Source organism: Sciurus vulgaris, assembly GCF_902686455.1.
Source record: "Sciurus vulgaris genome assembly, chromosome: 14".
Lineage (NCBI taxonomy): Eukaryota > Metazoa > Chordata > Mammalia > Rodentia > Sciuridae > Sciurus > Sciurus vulgaris.
Genome location: NC_136475.1, coordinates 80,769,852 through 80,789,879, shown reverse-complemented (window position 1 = coordinate 80,789,879; position 20,028 = coordinate 80,769,852). Strand labels below are relative to the sequence as shown.

General features: G+C 52.1%; 1 protein-coding gene across 2 annotated transcripts in view; it reads left to right on the top strand.

Moving 5' to 3' along the window:
• The window catches only part of KLHL29 (kelch like family member 29), a 283,806-nt gene that overhangs the window by 108,547 nt on the left and 155,231 nt on the right, over window positions 1-20,028 (top strand). The window contains exon 1 of one of the 2 annotated variants that reach the window (XM_079109627.1): window positions 10,026-10,608. The exons of the other annotated variant lie outside the window; for it this stretch is intronic. Coding sequence (XP_078965753.1) covers window positions 10,441-10,608 — 168 coding nt within the window. The 5' untranslated portion in view covers window positions 10,026-10,440. Of the gene's footprint in view, window positions 1-10,025; window positions 10,609-20,028 lie in introns of those variants that run through there. 2 annotated transcript variants of the gene reach the window in all.

The following is a 20,028-nucleotide window of genomic DNA, read 5'->3' as shown; positions in this document are numbered from 1 at the left end:
CTGCTCCAGTGACAACGGTGACGTGCTGTGCTTTTCTGTCCGCACAGCGGGGGCTTTGCTTCCTGTGAGGAGACATCCCTGAGCACACTCTCTACTCTGCCACAACTTCCCTTAAACCAAGTCCCTGGAGGCACACGACCTAGGGCCAGGAAGTATGGCCAGAGTGGTGGGGTCCATGTCAGTTAACCCTGACGGGCCTCACGCGTAATGGTTTGTAAGAGGTGGGCGACACCTCCTGAGAGCACATCTCCTCTCAGCGGTCTCTCACCGTGTTGGAGTGGACTCAGCCTTAAGCCTGTTAAAATCATGGTGCATGTTGAATCAGGGAGGGGGGAAAGGTCAGAGGCAGAGCTTGCTGAGTCCTATTTGAGGATTAGCTCTTTAATCCAATTTCTTTTTCCTAAACAATCAGATAGAAACCTGCCAGCAACAGTTGAACAAAAGCAGGGCTCCCCAGTTGAGGCAGAGGTGGCCCTTTCAGGGCCCCACATGGAATCCTAGGATTTCTCTGAACCCAGCTGGGAAACTCCTGCTCTCATCTGGGAATCCTCCTGGCTTCCAGGCCTCTGTGCCCCACACGGTGGACAGGGTGCAGGAGAGAAGGGACCACTGTGCCAGAACCAGGCAGGTTTCATTTTGAATGATCCCTGCAGACCTCTGGGCTCAAACACACTGTGCGAACTGACTTTTCTGCACTCCCCATATCTGACTCCCGGAGCTGACTGAGGCCTGAGTGGGCACGTTGAACAGCTTGTTGTGTTAACGCAGACTATCGCTCTGCCCACTCGGGTTACTAGTCTCCTCCTCCCTCCCACGTCACTTGGGGGACAGGAGGACAGAGGGAGAAACAGGAAGCACTGGGCCTTAGGAAGTGAGCAGGAACTGGGTGCAGGACCCACCGAGGATACCTGGGTTTATTTTGTCAGGGGAAGCTGCAAATCCCAGAAGGCCCATGTGTAGACTTTTGCTTGTAGTCTACAGCCACCCAATTTTCTATTATTATTATCTTAACACCACATTTGGCCCTATTTTTAAAATCTGCTGCACTTGGGCAATTTTGTCTGACGTCAGCTAGCTGCCGGCAACTCTGCTTGAAAACAAGAATAACCAAATCTTCTAAGGAGTAATGCTGAACCTGCTTCAAACGCAATAAATCACAAAAACCATTGTTTACGATAAGTGGTATCTGATTGCTGTTAGAACCTGTGTTTATTGCTTTTGTGCATTATGGTCTCTTGTAATTTGGACAGCCAGAAATTGTATTCCTTTATGCAGCGCGTAGGAAGGGTTTGTAAGGAGGGAGGCATCTGTAATTATGCTGCCAGGGAGTGGGACTGGGGAGCCAAGGAGCATGAAATGCAGTTGCCTGTTTTTCCTGAGGAGCGGGGCATCAGGCTTTCCACGTTGCCTGTTCTTGGAACCCTCCCGGCACCTTCAGAGAGCTGGGCAGGGCAGGACAAACAGGAGGCAGACTTGAGTCCCCGTGCTCCATCAGAGAGCCCTTAAATGGCCTCGGGGAGCCAAGTGCAGGTTGGGCAGGCAGCCATCAGCCCAGCTGGGCTGATGGTTTTCCCTGGAAATTGCCTTGGACGCCCCTGCAAGTGTCTTCCCTCATTCTAGCCCATTCTGACAAGTACCCACTGGGCTTCATGGGTAAGGGCTGACAGCAGAGGGGCTAGGACAGCTGATGGAAGGATTCTTTGGCACCTCTCTCTGCAAAATTTGAGAAGAAGCTATTCGACCCTGCAGCCTGGGTCTCAGCACATCGTCAGTTAGTAGATTGATGATGTCTCTTGGTTTCCTTGAGGTGCTGTTGCAAAGGGGGGCAGTGACTGGGGCACGGTGCTCTGTCCTCATAACTCAGCCTTGGACTCTGAGAAGAGATCTGGGGTCTCTGACATCGACTGTGCTCCATCAGTCCTCGCTGCTTTGCTTCAGGGCTCCCCAACTCGGAATGCTCATCCCTGACCATCTCACCTGGACAGAATCTGCCGATCCTCAAGTTCCTGCCCTGCCATCAAAGACGTCCCTGAATTTCCTCCTCTGATATTCTCAATCTCCACAGAAGTTCTACAGCGGCCCCCCAGTCCCTCAAGCTCAAAACTCAAGTTCGTAAAACTCATGATTCGCCCTAGACAGGTTTCTTTCCCCTGACTCTAGCCCTAGCCCCGCACACAGAGGCGCTCAGAACTATTTGTTGAATAAACAGTGCCAGCCCTTCACCTCCTGGATATTTCTCCAAGTTGTCCCTCTTCCCCATTCCTACCATCCTGGCCCCAGGGAGGGTCCTTACTGGGTCTCAGTGGGCCCTTTCTGAACTGCCCATCAACACCTGCCACCACCACCCTTGCCCTGGGCACTCCAGGAGCTGGTGTTTGGGTTGATGGTTTTCCCTGGAAATTGCCTTGGATGCCCTCTGCAAGTGTCATTCCCCTGTCTTGGTCTCTGCCTGCCCTCCACCTCTTCCACTCACCCTCTGCCTGTTTTGCTTTATTTGCCCCAAGTCCTTCACCATCCCTGAGCACACCATTACTACCTGTTTTCTATCACAAAAGACATGTTCTTTCCCTCTGACATCCTTACCCCTTCTTCACCTGGCTTCCCCCCTTTGGACTTGATTAGTCACCATCTGCCTCCAAAAAGCCAATTATGATTGTGCCTACAGGCCTTGGGGGGGCCTCGTCTCTCCCCCTGCAGCCCCTGAGTTTCTCTGTAATAACTCATCACAATTAGAACGAACTTGAAATATCTCCCCCTCAAGGCAGGAATGCTGTGTAGTCTGTCTTAATAGCCCCAGCACCCAGCACAACGCCTGGCCTGTAGAAGACTGTCCATGAACGAGGCTCCAACTGGAACTGACACCACTGCTCAAATAGCACCAGAGGATCAGAGCGTTTATTTCAGCACCAAATTGTATGCAATTGTGTGTTCGCTTAAAGCAAGTTCAAAGATGGCTTCCCAACAGATGCACACCATAGGAGTTGGTGTCCCACACAGCCCATCAGTGCATCCCCAGCCATCATGTCTCCCGGAGGACCTGAGCCCTCGCTCAGAACAAAGACTCAGCCAGGGATTGCAGCCTTCCACAGTGTCTGAGCCCAGAGCACACGCTCCTCAGTGGCGGCTCCCTGAGTGAACCCAGGAGGAGCTGTACTGACATGCTGATGGATAGTTGTCCCGTGGGGCCTGGGACTAGTCAAGCATGCTTCATTAAAGAGATGAATGGATCATTCATGATTCGGAAGCCACAGGTTCTAGTCCGATCACCCAGACCCTGGCATTGATTTGACACCAAGTGGATGACAGCATCCACTATGTCCCGTAGTGCTTAGAAGGGTTTCTGAGGCTCCTGGACTGGACCCTCAGTGTGGCATTAGATCCCCCTGCCCAGCTCCACTTCCAGGAGACCCTCACTTCTGCTCCAGGAGCACCTACCTGGCACCCACTGGGCGGGGTTGGTCTGCCCTACGGAACCACTGCTCAGGGCCAAGTGTCAGGTTTTCCAGATCTGTTTTAACAAGCCCCCCTCCTCTGTTTCACACACGCACGCACGCGCACACACACACACACACACACAGGTCAAGCTCACCGCCAACACCCACACTGCAGAACCTCGGAGGACAACGCACATAATTCGGGTTTTTGTGTCCCAGTTGAGCAAGCTAGATTATGACTGTGTTGTCTGCCATGGTCTGGCTGGGTGCCCCAGGACTAGGGACAGCTTTGTGTCTACAGGAAAGTACCTTCTCAGACAGCCAGCTGCCTGGCAAACTTTTTGGAATTCACTCTGTTCATGAGCAAGGGCCCGGACCCTTAGGCTGGTTTGGCCCATCAGCAGATTCCCTAGGGCTCTGGTTTAGGCCTGGTCTAGTCACTGGGAAGGCTGAGGAAGATTTAGTGGACGCAATCCAGCTCACCAAGCCCTCCCAGTCTGGTAGGGGGTGGGTCAGGGTAGAGGGCCCCCATGCAGACCCTGGGCACAGAACCAAGTCTCATGTGCAGTGTCCACTCAGGAGGATCGAAGGCCAGTAGACAGCGGGCTCCAGGGAGCAAGAGGCAGAATGGGCTTTGTTGGGCTGGTGACCAGCATACCAGGAGCAGAAGCTTGGCTGCCGAGCTGTAGCACAGAAAGTATGGAGCTGGCTTCTGTCAGCTGCTTCACAGCACGGAGGCTGCAAAGTCCAGAGAGAGGACTCGTGCAGAACACGTGTGCTGCTCCGACCACTGTCAAAGTGAACGGCAGAGTCGTATCCTTGCTCAGTCACTCTCCTCCAGCCCGGGGGCCTCCCATCTGTTGGCTTCTTTTTTCTTGAAACTTAGACACATAAGCAATGTGACAGAAAAAAAATTTAAAGAACCTAGTTAATATGAAATTAGAAATCATCAGCATTTCCAAAATCTCTTCCCTTCTCTTCAGCAGAGCAGACGCAGGATTGTCATGGGCTTTCCACATTTCTCCTAAGGGGATTCCATGTCTGGGTCCCCATGTGTCATCAGAGCCCACACCCCGTGACCACCAGTGGGCCCTGGTTCCTAGGCCCGAGTTTACGCACCAGCTCCCACTCCCACCATTGGAAGAGCACACGAGTGTGGTGTCTTCGTCCTCTGGAGGGACCTTGGCTTTCCAGGCGCTGAGCCTTGTGAGGTCACTGAGATATGGGAGTGAGGGCAGTAGTCTCATCTCCCTCAGACTGTGTAGGTTTCTATCTTGACTCCATCAGGGACTACACAGATAGATCATTTTTACTCATCTATAAAATGCAGACAACAGGAATTCGTAATCCACAGGGTTATTGTGGGAGTTAAATGAGATAGTGCATGGCTCATAATAAATGCCCACTAAAGGACAGCATAGGAGTAGGAATTACAAATGCTATTGTAATTATTACTCTGGGAGAGCAGTTCTGGGCTGGGGGCCCTGTTTGCCAGAACATCCATGACTTTCAGGAGCATTCAGCTGGTGCAGGCTCTGACCTGAAGCCAGAAAATTCCTTCCTCAGCCCCACCATGAGGATCCAGAGTGGAGGAGATATGAAAGGTGGCCCCTAACCCTTTTCTCACATTACCTTGACCTTGAGCTGTACAACATTCTTTTTTTTTTTTTTTTTTTAATGTTTTTTACTTGGAGTAAAGGCATGAAAGCTGAGCCCACCTGGCAGACTGGTGACAGAGCACAGTGGTCCTCTGAGGAAGGCCAGCATCTGGGCCAAAGAAATTAGGGAGCACAGTGTAAGAAGGTGGAAGACCCAACGCTCAGGCCTGTCTTTTGGCTGAGCCCAGCACTCCCAATCTGGTCTATTTCTGCCATTTCCTTGGTCTGGAAAGACAACCCAGAAATCCTACCAAGACATGCCCAGGCCCTGCCACCTCTTCCAGGGAGGCTCAGTGCATCCTCCATGCTGGTGTGGGCTCTCCCCCAGCCCAGTCCCCAGTGCTGTCCCTCCTGGGGTGCACCTGGGCACCCTCTAGTCTGGGACACTTCTCAGCCACCCATGAAGAGCTGTCTGTGCTAGACAGAGAGCCCTCACTGGGCCCACCCACAGCTACCCACCCAACATGTCCATGGCCTTGGGTCACAGTCATACCCTACCCTCCATAGTCACTCCTATCTCTAACCTACCCCACAGTTCCCTCCCTTCTCCTGTCCCCATATCATGAATCAGGTGACCATCCCCCAAGAAAATGGCTCTGGATGCCCTGACAGGCATCGAAAGCCACCAGTGTTCTGTGTCCTTTGAGCTCTTGGAGGAACACTTTCTTTGCAGTAGTGACTTGCCCCAGGCAGTCTCCAGGCCAGAAAAAGGACCTGGCCTGTGGGCCTTGGGAGGGCTACTGTTCCATGTGGAGAATGCTCATCATTGGGATCCTGCACAGACTGTGGCCTGAGGTGCACCTTCCAGCTCAGCACTGTTCTAGGGCTCCCGAGAGCCTGTACCCAGAGGCAGTGGCAGGAGCTGTGGTCACCGAGCATGCCTGGGCCTCCCTGGGAATACTGACCCTGACCATGTGGCCTGCTCCTCCTCTACCCTCAGGCCAGGGCCCACCCACTTGCTAGGCCCCCTCCCAGGACACTTGCAGTCGGCTCCAGCTCCCCTTGGAGGCCTCTGCAGGGCCCCTGGCCACAGCTCCCACCCGACTGTGTCCACTCCTCCTCCTAAGCATTCTCACCTGCTCGCTCAGCCCCAGAGTGCCACCATCTCTAGGATCTGATAACTCTCTGCTGGCCAGTGCACCACAGTCCCCAGGCAGATGTGGCTGCCCCTCCCAGCCCAGGCCTGTCCACAACAGAACCTGACCCTAGCCCAGAATCTGTCGATGCTCCACCTGGGGGCTTTGAGCAGAGGGGTGTCAGCATAAACTTCTCTGGGGTGTCATCCACCCACGAAAGAAGCCAGGTAAGCAGGTGCAGGCACAGCAGGGTGGGGCTGAAGACCTCTCTGTCTCGTGGGAGGTGGCCAGTGACCAGTCTGGGGGTGGTAAAGCCCTTGCTAAATAAACTGCAGCCCAGGCAATGCCAAGTTCCCCTGGAAGTGGGGTGCTGGTGAGATGTACGCTGTGTTCGTTCTGTCAGGTTTGGCATCTGTAGTTTTGCGGGATCTGGGGCAAATACCTCAGTTGCCTGACCCGGGCAGTGGAGGTCTGCAGGAAGAGGGGGCCCGAGGGGGCCCTTCCATCTGGCTTTCTGGATTCCTTGACTACTGAAATCAAAAGCAGTGCCTTCAGGGTGGGTGCAAGGGAAGAGTGAGAACAGAACACACCATGCTTGCTGGTGCCAGAATCCAGGAGTAGACACCTAGAATCTCCCACCCCTGACCAGAAGCCATGGTCAGGCCACTGCCCTGATGCATCTCCTGTGCCTGAGACCACGGCACCACCAGAACCCACTGCGAAGGGTAGGTGCTGGTGATGGATCAAACAATCCTTTTCAATCCGTGGACCACTCACATCCCCAATACTTTAGGAGGGGAGGGGAATACTCCTGTATCATAGCATATTCAAGTTTAAGGTCATTTTTTCATACATTTCTTTAGAACAATACAAATCCTCATTATAGATATTTCTGTGTTTTAGCAAAAGGAACCCTAGTCATGGTGCTGAGATCCTCAAATAAAGTTCAATTCATTTTCATCTCTTTTTCCTTCTGAACATTATTGCCGGAAATGTTACATTATCATAAACCAGAGTTCAGGATGCATGTAGGGTTTCAACAATTGCCACTTTTCTCTGTATACAAATTCTGATTGCTGCCCACATTTTACAAAGAACTGTCTCCCTCGCTCTGGTTTTTCCATCTTTGTAGATATATTTCTTCAGCTACCTTAGCTCAGACACAACCCTAATGGTTAGATGTAGAAGAGTTGATGGTGAAATGTCCTGTGTGCTTCTGTCCCTCTTCTGCCTAGCATGTAGAGCAACAAGCCTGGGGTGAGATGTGTGCAGGGAGTGGGGTGAGATGGGACTGATGCAGGGGGGCTCCCTTTGGCAAATGTGAAGGTACCCTGGAGCAGGTTCTGAGCCCAAGCCCTGATGGCCGGCCCTACCTGCATGAGGAGGGACAGAGGGCTCCCACACAGAGGTTCATGCACTGGGAGTCTCCAGGTACCTTTTCTTTTCTATTAGACATGTCACAAACCTCTGGTAGAATGGATACCCCTTCCCAAAAGGATCTCAGGGTCCAGGCCTGCTCTCTGGTGCACTGAAGCTACAGGTGTGGCCTGCCCTTAGGCCCATCTGCTGGTATCAGGGCCAGCTGGGCAGGTGTAAGCTCCAAGGCTGCACAGGCAGGCTGCTCCTCTTGCATCCTACCTGGAAAAATAAAGCAAGCTTTGGAGCAGATAAGTCTATGTCTGAATAACACTTATGAGCTGTGTCAGCTTGGAAGAGGGCCTTTGCTCCTAAGCAAGAGCTATCTTCTGCAAATGAAATTTATAATAAGTGCAGCCAAGCCAGGAGGGCAAAACTAGATAAAATACACCACGCCCCTTCCCAGTGCCTGGCACCTGGGAGGTGTATGTAGAGATGGTGGGCAGTGCCTGCCTGCATTCCTCATCCACGCACTCACTTCCTTCGGCTTCTCCTCTGGGTCTTCCTCTCTTTTGCTTTTAATTCCACTAAACCTCAACTTCCTTTTATTTTAACCATATTGGACAAATCTTTCTGGAGGGAGCCAGTAGGTACCACTTGTAGCCCCATTTCTTGCAAAGGAACAGACCCAAAAAGGTGGAGCAAATTGTTTGAGGACGTGCAGATGATAAATGTCAGAACCAAGATAAAAGGCACAGTTGGGTTCCACGGCCTGTGCTTTTAACTGACCTGAGCCTTAAGAGTAGTGTTTGTTATGCAGCAATGTGTCAGCGCTCAGTCCCATACAGGTAGTTAGGCCACTGGCCCCTGAACGACAGGATGGAAGCTCATGGTGCTGGCTGCGGGTATGCACCTGCTTTTCAGTCTTTCTGCCTCCCCTCGTTCTCATCCATTAAACTCTCCTGAAACAACAGCACTCCCCACCACACACACATACACACACACCCCTACCGTGGACCTACTTGTTAGAATTGTGTGCAAAGGAGCATTCATAGACTGTGAAGGAGAAGGCCGGGGCTTCTTCACTGTGGGGCCTTCAGGTTTGTTCTAAGGCTTTGTTTATTTTGGTTATATCTGGAACAAAGGAAGGATGGTTGTTTATTTTTTCCAGCACTGGGGATCAAACCCAGGGTCTTGGGCAAGTTAGGCAAGGACTCTACCTCTGAGCTACACCCCTGGCCCTAGGATGTCTATTTTTATTTCTGGGAAAACTTTTACCTTTTCTGAAGTCTAATCAGGGGGGGGAAAAAAAAGCCCTTTAGGCAAAGTTGGATGGCTATCCAGCAGGGCAAGAAGATGGAGTTCTTTACCCACAGCAGATGCCCAAGGTCTTAGAGGACCAGATTAGAAACTTGAGGTCCAGCCCCTAGGGATGGGACCCAAGCCCTGGGTCCAAACACCTAGTTTTTATTCCTAAGTCCTGTGTCAACATGCTTCAGATGAAGTAAAGTCATCTACCATCTTGAGGCCAACTCTGCCATCGAATAGTTCTCTCTACCATCAGACAGACGCACAGCACTCTCCCCAGCCACCCCAGAGGTGACAAGGGCCTTGAGAACGTGCAGACTTTTGTGAACTCGACTCTGCCACTGCCAATTGCAGTCCCACAGAGCTGTTCACCTGAGTGAATGTTGGAGCTCTGTCTGGAGAGCCGTGTCGGAACCCTAGCACCTGCCTGCAGGTGGCCCTGGGCATTTGGTGGGAGGTGCACTTTTTCCCAGACCTGGAGGGGGTAGGAGGGCGTTGTGACTTCCACTGGAACCAGTTTACACTTTGTTCAGCAAATGTGCAGCTCCCAGTGTTGCCACCTGGGTGCCAGTTGGTGGCAACACGGTGCATGCAGTGGGCCAGGGCAGAGGGGAGAACAAAAACGAGAGCCCAGGTATTCGCCACAGAGAGTTTCCCAGCCCTCCTAGGATCCTTCCTCCATTATAAAGTGAAGAGCATAAATGCTAAACTCGGGGGTTCTTGCCAGTGCTGATAAGGAAAACCAGAGAATGCTGGAGTCTTGTTAAGAAAACCCTAACATTTTAGGCTTATCACTGCTATAACATAATACAGGAAATATGTTAATTCTAACCTCCGTGGGTTCCCCCAGAATCCCTTTCAGCTGAGGCTGGCAGGGATGAGCTGCCATCCTGTGGAGAGTGGAGCCTGGTCTGGTTTGGATTTCTTCTTTGCCTGGGCTTCACAAATTGAATCTCCGATTTGAGGGGACACAACTTTGTCCCTGACACCTGTTCAGCTGCCTTTGCTGTTATTCAGTCCAGCAAACAATGACCAAAAGCCTACTGTGTGCAGGGCCCAGTCATAGGATCTACGAAATGTCAGAGTCCAGCCGAGTTTGTCTGCAAGAGCCAATACGCCAAGGAGGGCATAGTGATTTATAGGCCAAGCCTGCCAGCCGACCTTGTCCCCAGCAAAGTCTCATTTCAACAGGCTTCTCTTCTAAGCGATTATTTGCTGTTTGTGCTGCTTGGACCTGGCACACTTCTTCAATTCCTTTTACCAACGAGGAAGCAGGAACCTTGAAGTAAGTACTTATCTTGTAAAGAGAAGGTTTGTGGAGCAGGCTGGTGCCTCTTCCGGGAGCTTGCCTGGACACCTCGGCGTGGCTCTCTAACAATAACAGATTTGTTACTCACGAGATTCACCCTTCCAAAGCTCTTCCCCGTCCAGGGCTTCTTTCTCCCCAACACCTCTGAGAGGCAGGGAAGGGAAGCCCAAGCTCTGGGAGAGGTGGAATGCTCGGTCTGTGCTGGGGAGTGTCAGAGGCTGCCCTACCCCAAGTCCTCAGCTCTCATCTGCATCTCTTTCCGCTACACCAAACCCAGAGCTGGAAGGAGGGCAGAAGAGATGGCAGGGGCGCGGCCCCCGCGGGGCCTGCCTCTCTTGGCTCCAAGTGCCGAGGAAGGCCCCGGCGGCATCGGGCCCAGAGATGCTGTGCCGACCTGCCCTGGACTCCAGAGGTGCCGAGGGGAGAAGCAGCTGCAAGTCACGGTGACGGATGTTCGCGGCTCACGGGTGGGTAACTGTGTGTGCCCTGGTGCCAGGGTGGCCACATGGCTGGCAGGAGGGAGCTGGGCATCACATTTCAGCAACACGATCTCGGCACAGTCCAAGGAGGAATGTGCGCACCAGGTGTTTGTGGTCTTCAGCTCAGAGAGGGGCTGGGGCGGGTGGCCGGACCCGGCGGCATGCAGGGGGGACCTCCCCACTTCTGTGTGTTCTGTTTCTTCACTGGCTTTGCCAGCCCTTTAAGGACAAGCAATGCTGTGTGTTCCTTCCAAGTCTCCAATAAGAAAGCCGAGTTTAAAAGTCAAAAAGTTTCTGAAGGACTTCACAGGAAGAGGAGTGATCGGGTATGAAAATGTTACGGGGAAACAAAGGCTTTCCAGTTCCCTCCTCAGCAGAACTGGGAGTCTTGCTCTAAGTGCAGGGGGAGGCCACTTAATCTGCTGGGGATCTTACTTGAAAGTAAGTTTGCTCTCTGTAACTTTTTATCCAAACTCTCTTAGACTTTGGTTCTCAGCTGGACGACTTAGTGATCTCCAGAATTTGATGACATTCTGGCTCATTAGAATACATACCATCGCTTTTGATTAATGTGATTTATTTTTAAACAATTTCTCTGAGCCAGCTGAGCAACCCAGGTGAGCCATGGTGCTGGCGTCAGGAAGGGAGGCCAAAGGCATGAGTTCAAGGTGCTGGGAGCTAAGTGTTCCTGCCTAGACGTGTCAGAGGGAGGGAAAATTCCAAAGACGACTCGGGCTCTGAGGACACGGGTTAAGGCCAGGCCTGTGCCTGGAAGAGAAGAACTTTCCCTTTGTTCCATTGCCCACTGCTTGTCCCAAGGCTGCATGGGCAGGAGGGCAAAGGCAACTCGTGGGGCTTGGCCCAGAGGCTCCCTTTCCTCTTGTTTTCTGCTATACCACGTGGCTGCAGACCATGACATTTCTGTTCAATGCTGTCAGAGCCTTGGTCTGAGAAGAATGTCTGTGTACTCAGGTCCCTTGGCCAAGAAGAAGCAGTGCCCGGAGCCTGCTGGCATCTGCTTATGCCCCAACTCCTTCCTCTCCCACATGACCAGCAGTCAATGGTCAGTTCCTCCCAGTCAGGCATTGGGACAGAGCTGAGGGGGTATCACTGGACCCTGTCTGGATCTTGCATGTCCACAGCATTGGCCTTGTCTAGGAAGATAAAAAACCAGGACTTACCTCCCTTCTCTGAAACTTAGTGGGCAAATAGCCATGAGCCGCAGCTCCTGCCCCACCCAAAGAGATCCTGCAGAGCCAGCACCCCCCCCCCAGCTATTTTTAGAAAACTATCAGGTGCACAGGATGCCCAGTTGCCTTTTCCACCTGTTGAGCTCAGTACAGTGATCCAGTGTCTGTGCCCCAAAGTCTGATTGCAGTCTGGGTCCAGCACAAAGCTCCCTCCCAGCATAACTTGGCCATTCTTCTGGCCTGGCCTGGCCTGGCCATGGAAAGTGATGTCTCCAAGATCCTTGGGCGCAGAGCCATTTTGTCCTTGGAAGCACAGACGTTGAACCCTAAAGCTTGCCCTCCTCTGCTTCCTTGAGAGGCAGGGAAAGGCCAGAAGGTAAAGACAAGTCAAGAAGAATCTTGAATTGTGAGCCCACCATGGGGAGGGTAGAAGGTTCTGGAGATGTCATTCCACCAGGAAGGTGAACAGCATGTGCAGTGAGTCTGGGGCATGCCCACGTGCACTTTGGAGTGCATCTCCAACAGATGCAGGGTGGACTAGACATGCCCGGGGGAATTCATGGAGGAGGAGGTACAGAGAGCAGCCTTGAGGGACACGCAGGTGTGGTCAGGGACTGCCAGAGGGCAGCAGAGGGGCTGCTGGAGGGCAGCAGGGGTCCATACTTGACTTGAAAGAAGGATGGCCCACACTGTGCCCAGGAACCTGGAAGAGACGTGAGGCTGGTGCAGAGGGCTCTGCAGGGACATGGGAGGTAAGCCCTGAGGGTGCAGGGTGGCACCAGGTGTAAAAAGCCATGAATGCCCAGGGAGGTGTCTGAAGACCAGAGCAGAGACAGAGGAGTGTGGTGACCTCATGGTCACCCTGTTCACTGCCCACCAGAATGTCATGGGGTCCTCCTGATCGTAGAAAAGCAGGAGCAAAATGTTTAGAGCAGCATCTTCATTGCCCGGTTCACAAGTGAATCACTCAGGTGAGTTGAGCTGAGGCTGGAACTGGCCTGGCCAGCAGCGGGAGCCTGTTGTTAATGTCTCTTCCCAGTTCCACGTTTGGTGGCATTATGTTGGTATCTTGAAGTGGTCACAGTGGGAGCTATCTATACAACAGAGAGTGACGAGCGTTGCCAGTTGGGGTCTGGGTAATTTTTGTTTGATTTTGTCTCCCCCAGCTCAAGCCACCAGAGCCAGGTGTTAAACACTTACCAGCACAGCTCTGGGGATTGGGGAGTCCCCAGAGGATATTATGCTGAGGACTTCGCTAGTCAGATTGGCAGTGACCACACACACTGGGGTAGTGCATTTGCGGGTGTGTGTGATGCCTGCTTTCCTGTTGAGGAGGCTGGAGACTGGGAGCAGGGATGGGGCCTTGGCCCTTTGCCAGCCCATTCTGAAACCAGACTCCTTAATGGTCTCCAAGGCCTGGGATGCTCCTCACCCAGAGCAAACACGCTTCCTTCCTGCCTCCTGCAGACTCTACATCAGCCACACAGAACTTCTTTCAGCTCCTTAAATAGAACATACTTCTCCTCTCTTCCAAGGTTGGCACACACTTGTGCCTCCCACAGAACCCGAGAAGTCCCCACAGCGCGCCCCCTGGAGGTGGCCCTTGGTTCATCAAGAAGTGTGGTTGAGGGCAGGCACTGAGGTGCCATCAGGTCCAGTGCACGTGTGTGTCCACAGCCCTGAGGCATGCTAGTGGGTCAGAGGAGCCTGTGGCCTAGAGAGCACCTGAGCAGTTCTTGGAGGCTGCTGGGCCTCTGAGCGCGGAGCTGACATCTTTAATGAATAAGAGCTGGTAATTACTGACTACCAGGAGAGAGCGGCAGGACTGTTTAATTCTTCAGAGTAACAGAATATCCCATATCCTTATGAGTAATGCTCCCATTTTAGAGATGAGGAAACTGAGGGCCTAGTTGGTGAACTCATATCCCAAGTTTCCATAGACCCCAGCCCTTGAACCTGAGGCCCAGGACCATAAAGATTCCAAGCCAACTCTGAAGATTGGTTGATGTAGAGAACTCAGACACCAAGAGTAAAGCAGGCCTCTCTGGGAGAGATGGGTGCCAGGCCTCTGGGCCACTGCCCACGCTCGACTCCAGAAACGCGTCTGCAAACCCTGTCACTAGTGTCTCTCCGGGACTTGCTTCTCAAAAATGGACATTAACAGTGGCAAAGAATACAATGCTGCATTTGTTGCTCTTTTGGAAAAAGAAAGAGCTGGCTTCTTAGAGCTGTTGTACTTTATTTTTCTGTAAAGAGGAAATTAATTTTAGTCTTTCTTTTTGGTTTAAAATGTTGTTCTTTGCTTTTCCGCCCTACAATTTAAAAGGAAACATTTGTCTGTTGAGAAAAGAAATGATAATTATAGACTAAAAATTGTTTCTATTCTGATTTGAAAAAGTGACAAAAATTTTTTTTCCATTGCACAGATGGGGCCCTGCTGACAGAGGGTGTTTAACAATGAGGCCCCAGGCTAGCTGGGGCTCAGAATGGCATCGGAGGTGCATTTGGGCTTGAGTGTCACTGGGGCAAAGGGCCAGTTCCAAGGCTGGTCTCCATTTCCAGAACTGGTTAGTAACTCACTGCATGAGGTTGGGACACCCCAGGTCCCCCTGAGGTTCACCTGTGGGAGACAGAGGTGGCCTCTGGGTGTCATGGCTCATGTCAAGTGAGCTGCGTGGAAGACAAGGCCAGAGGCTCCCTTGTGTGGCCCCTGAGTTCAGAGAGCCACCTGGCCTTATTTCCTTAGCTGACAGTTTTACCTTTCAGCCTCACAAAATTACAATTGCTCCAAGTCCTTCGATCAATAAAGCAGGAAACTGATTAGACTGTGAAATTAAACTAATAATGCCATGCTATTAACCCTCAATCAATGGGGAATGAGCTTGAAGCGAAGACTATTTCCTAAACCATATTACACCTTGGATACATGTATTTACTTTCTTGAAGAAATCCTAAGGGCACACACATCCGCAGACCTTCCTTTTCTACAAAAGCAGTGTGATTCAAGGTGCTGTCCCCGGCCACGGTGACAGGGCTGCCACACGTGTGGCGTGGAGACCAGGATATTAGGGAGAGCCGAGTCTGCAGGCTGGCAGCAGGGCAGGTGTGTGGGCCTTGGAGTGACTGAGAGGCCCTCAAAGTGTCGGCTGTGGGAGTGGTCCCCATGGGCCCCTACACCCGTGGCTGCCTGTTGTCGCTAAGAACTTTTCTTTAGAGTTAATGCCAAGTGTCTTAGTTTGTTTTGTGCTACTATAACAAAATACCACAGACTGGCTGTTTGATCAGCAAGAGAAATTTAATTCTTATGGTTCCAGAGACTGGAAAGTCAAATGCCAAGGTGCTGGCACTTGGTGAGGACCTTCCTACTATGTCATCCCATGGCAGAAGGCACAAGGGCAAAAAAGCATGCAAGAGAGAGGGGAGGGAGCGAAATCCAGCCTTTTCCAGGAACTCACTCACCCAGTGGCTACCCTGTCCCATAGTGACATTAATCCATTTGAGAGGGTGGAGCCCTTGTAACCTCAGCACCTTCCAATATGACTCTTCTCCCAACGCTGCTGGGAGATAAATTTCCAACATACAAATTCTGGGGGACACATTCAAACCATAGCACCAGGCCACCCTGTCACCAGATCAGGGATCCAAGTACAGAGCTAGGTGGAGAGCTCCTGTGAGTCTCAAATGGATACAGGGTTCACGCCACCACTGTAGACACTGTAGATTTGCAGGGTCCCTGGTGTGTTTGACCGCATGACAAAGTGGTCAGTCCACTCACTTTCCTCCTCCTCTCACCCTCTGCTGTTAACCCCCCACCACCACCAAGCTAGGGCTCTGGCCAACAGGATAAGCATACTTGAGAGTGAGGGCAGATATTGGGGCTCTTTTCTTATATATCTTGATCATTGCCAGGGCCCAGTTTTAGGAACAGCGTGGTTCTTTTTATTTATTTATTTTTAGTTGTCAATGGACTTTATGTTATTTATTTATATGTGGTGCTGAGCATTGGACCCAGTGCCTCACATGTGCTAGGCAAGTGCTCTACCACTGAGCCACAACCCCAGCCCCGGAACCAGCATAGTTCTAATCTAGAAATACGCAGTGTCCAGCTTGGACCAGCCTCCACCATGAGCCTGATTCTGGAGTCATAGAGACTGGGCCAGGCCTCCCATTCCCAAACTGAGCTCCGGGCCTGTCAATCAGGAGAGCATCTTGAGGCAACCTGGGTGGCCAGCAATCACAGACTGGGCTCTGGTCACAGTATAAGGAAGGCTCACTTGTCACCAGAGACTGCATCTCAGGTGTGTCCAAGTTCTGAGAGGCCTCTGCCTGACTCTCACCAAAGTAGTGAACATAGGTCAAGTTGGGTCTCAAACGACTCTCAAGACCAGTTCAACCACAGAGCATAGCCTTGACCCTTCCATGTGCTCCTCACTATGTAACCCCAACCCTGAAGAGCACCGAGGGTCGTGGCTTTTACCCCATTTAAGAGATGAGCAAACCAAGGCTGGGTGATGACGGACCTCAGGTGGTCCCACAGCTGAATCGGCTCTAGAATCCTGGTGCAGAGTTCTTGGGCCCCAGGGCTCCCTCCAGGGACTTGTTCATGAATTAGCGTAGGCTTGTCCTCCTCTGGCTTTGCCACCGAGGAGGAGGAACTAGCATGCCCTGCCACGGACCCTCCCCAGGCTCAGCCTCCCACCCAGCCTCTCAGTTCCGTCACGGTGGAATGTTGCCAAAGATCAGACCCCCTCTCTAAAAGTGGTGATGGTATTTAATAACTAATTACTCTAATGATCCTGCAGAAATGCTGGAGACCTGTTTTAGGAGAGATGTCAATTAGAGCCATCTGCACGGTGAATAAAGGAGCCCTACCCCAGCTGTACTGTTGAAACATGTTAGCGTTTTCCTACCAGCGGCCATATGGTACTTAACGAAAGTGAATTGTTCACACTGCACAGCCCGCGCCTCCTGATGAATACTAGCATTTTGTTTTGGAAAATAGTTCTTCCATCGTGTGGAATATTTTTCAATGCAGTAAGCAGCAAGTTGGAAGCCAGCAAGCCCTAGAATGCAAAAAGACTCCCTTCACCTTAAGAAGCCCTTCCTTGGCCCTGCCTGGCCCCGCCCTGCCTGCCCGCTCAGCTGCCCACCTGGGTCCAGTTCTTAGCATCTGTTTCTGAATCTGCTCTGGGAGCCACGACCACAGAGGGTTCTCACCCCGCCACCTCTGCTTTTTTGGCAGGTATTAGAAGTCAGAGGTCTGAAGCTATGCAGACAGGGCACCGAGCTCCATCGGGAAGGGCACAGACATTGGGCAAAAGTCCCCCAAGAGTTTAGTACAGAGTGTTTCACTGGGTGTGTGGCTTCTAAGAAGGGTGAATTTTCTATTTGGGTTCTGTTCACTTTAAGAAGTGTAATGTACAGATTGACACCACGATGATCACTCAGGTGCAGAAAGAGCTGGGCTGTCTCAGGGCCCAGCAGAAGCTTGGCTAGAAGCCTCTCTGTTCCTTGTTATCAGTATAGATAAACCTCAAATAAGTGTGACCGGACGTCATGGACACATGGGAGCCAGGCTGCTGGGACCAGAGTGCCCCCACTGTGGGCTCTGGAACTAAAAACAGGTGTTGGGACCTTGTTGCCTTGGATATTGCACAAGCAGACCAGCACCAAGCTCGGGCCTGTCTTGTCCTGAGGCTCAACACTGCCACCCCACATCAGGGCAACAGCCACCCATGGACTTCTGACAGACGGTGTCGGACAAGGGACTCCTCCTGGTGCTCTGTGGCTTCAGTGAGCTGAAGGCCCTGCCATCAGAGCCACCAGGAAAGAGCTGCTTTATTGCAGCCTGCTCTGGGACCAATAAGATTTCGCTAGCCAGCAATAACTGTTCCGGAACTTTCCCTAGAACTAAGGACACTTATTAAAGCTTAATAAAAAGGCAAGATTGACTGCAGTTGGCAATAGGGAAGATCTGCTACAAGTCCTGATACCCGAGATGTTCTTCACAAAGCCGTGGTCCCATAAATCTCACTTAATTTCCAATTCAGCAGCAACTGATCCCAAGTTACAATAATGATCCTAAGTTCAGCTGAACATGTCCTTAAAGGAAATCCTTCTGGGTGGAAAATAGCAGAAATGAGCTTGCCTCTGTCCCTCATCCCCGGGCTATGCTGTTCACTTTCACGTTTTCGTGGGGGCGTTTTCCCATGTCCCACAACAGACATGGACATGAAAGAACCAAGTCATGGTGACTCCCAGATGGCACCTCAGAACTTCTCAGCAGGGTGACCAAGGCCTAAGGGCAGCAGCTACAGCCCTTGGCCATGGAAGATGCCCAGAGCATCTCAAACAAGTCACTAGCTTTTCCACTGGGTCCATCCCAGGGTAACCCCACAGGCCAGAAGCTGCTCATTTGGGACTAGGTCTGGCTCTTACCTGAAGGGTTAACCTTTCCTTGCTGGAGTGGGGTCGGGGAGACCAGGACCAGTGTGACATGTGCCACCTGGTCTGAACACAAGTTCTCTGCTCAGACACTGAATTTGATAAATCGCATCACAAAATTTAAAAGCAAATTTAAAACCCTATGAGCTCCCCGAAATGGCCTCCGCCTGCAGTACACAGAGCAGCAGCTCCCCGGCAGGCAGGAAAATTCACTGTGGTTGTGGTGGCTTGGCGGACAGCAGATCCGAGACTGGGGAGCCATGCGGCATGTGACGGGCCCACACGCCCTCTGTGTCACAAGTGGCTTCCTGCACCCGGGGCAAGACCCAGGCCATTGCCAGAGGGTCTTGGAGGGATCACGCCACGAGCGTTAGCCTCGGTCTCATTCCAACGTTCAAATCTCGATTTCGCTTTCTTTGAAGGCGGAAACTCTGCTTTCAAGAATGAACCACAGCAGAGACAAGACTACAGGATTATCTTAATTTGGAGCCGAGGCCTGGGGGCAGGGGAGCCCAACAATTCTCGAGGTTTTGTAGGTTGCCATGTGAGGCAGAAGGAGGTGTGTCCCCTGTCACCCATCCTACCCCTGCTCATCGAGGAGGGTCAGGGCGGGGAGGCTGTTCGCTGTAGGCCTTCGCAAATGGAGCAGCCCTGAGAGGGAGGAGGAGTGTTGGCCTGCTTCCAGGCGACCAACTGCAGAGAGCTGAACTTTTACTGAGAAGGGAGACAGCCCTGCAGCTGTGTGTGCACGTGGGCAGAGAGGCGGGGCCCAGCTGGCAGTAAGAGGGGCCAGGGGCAAGGGAGGGCCCCTCTGTCTCTGCAGCTCAGAGACCCCTGAGCCCAGGAGAGCGAGGTGCTGCTTGTCAGGTCTCCTGGGAGCTCAGGAGGTTTTCCGCCAACCAGCGGCCTGCTGGAGGGCAGCTCCCCCCGTGCACATAGAGTGGTTTGGAGATATTTGGGGAGGAGAAGGCGAGCACCCACAGCAAGCATGGCCATCCAAAGGCAGCAGAGGAACCATGTGTGTGAGTGTGTGTGGGGTGAGTGTGTGAGAGGGCGCATGGGTGTGGCTGTGTATATCACACATGCATACAATGCTGTCCCTTCTGCTGTGGCTGCCCACTGGCCATTCCAGGGACTGTGGGGTGAGGTGGACCCTTGGATCCAGGGGCATCCATCTTTCTGAGAGCTCCTTTCAAGGCAGTAGGAGAATGAAAACTCACTTAAGGGGGCTTCTGGGACTGGGGTTCTCCCCACTTTGGGGAGATGGTCAGGACATCATGGGTCAGGGTACTGAGGAGACTTGCAGCTTTCTGCCTAGCAGGACTCATGGCCTTCGGTGTCAGAGAATACAGAAGCTTCTCCCAGGAGCAGGGCAGCTGCCCAGGGAGCCCAGAGCACAGGCACAGCATTTGTGTCATCTCTTGGGTACCTGTGCCCTGGCCAGCAGGTAGCGGCCAGGGAGAACAGAGCACTCCCAGTGGGGCAGTGCATCTGGACCTGGTTGGGTAAAAGCAATGGAGACATAACAGTTCAAAGACTCCCCTCTCCTGAGGCCAGCAGGATAAATAAGAATAGAGGGCATTTACCAATGGAGAGAACAGAACGTCCTTACGGTCACACGCTGTCCACACTCATGGGCAGTCAGAATACTAATTAGAAACCAATGATGCTTTCAACCTTTGTGAACCTGGTTTAGGCTATTTTATATAAATAAGACTGCTTTTAGAAAAAAAAACAATTTTCCTAATTAACTTTATTCTAAATACATGAGATT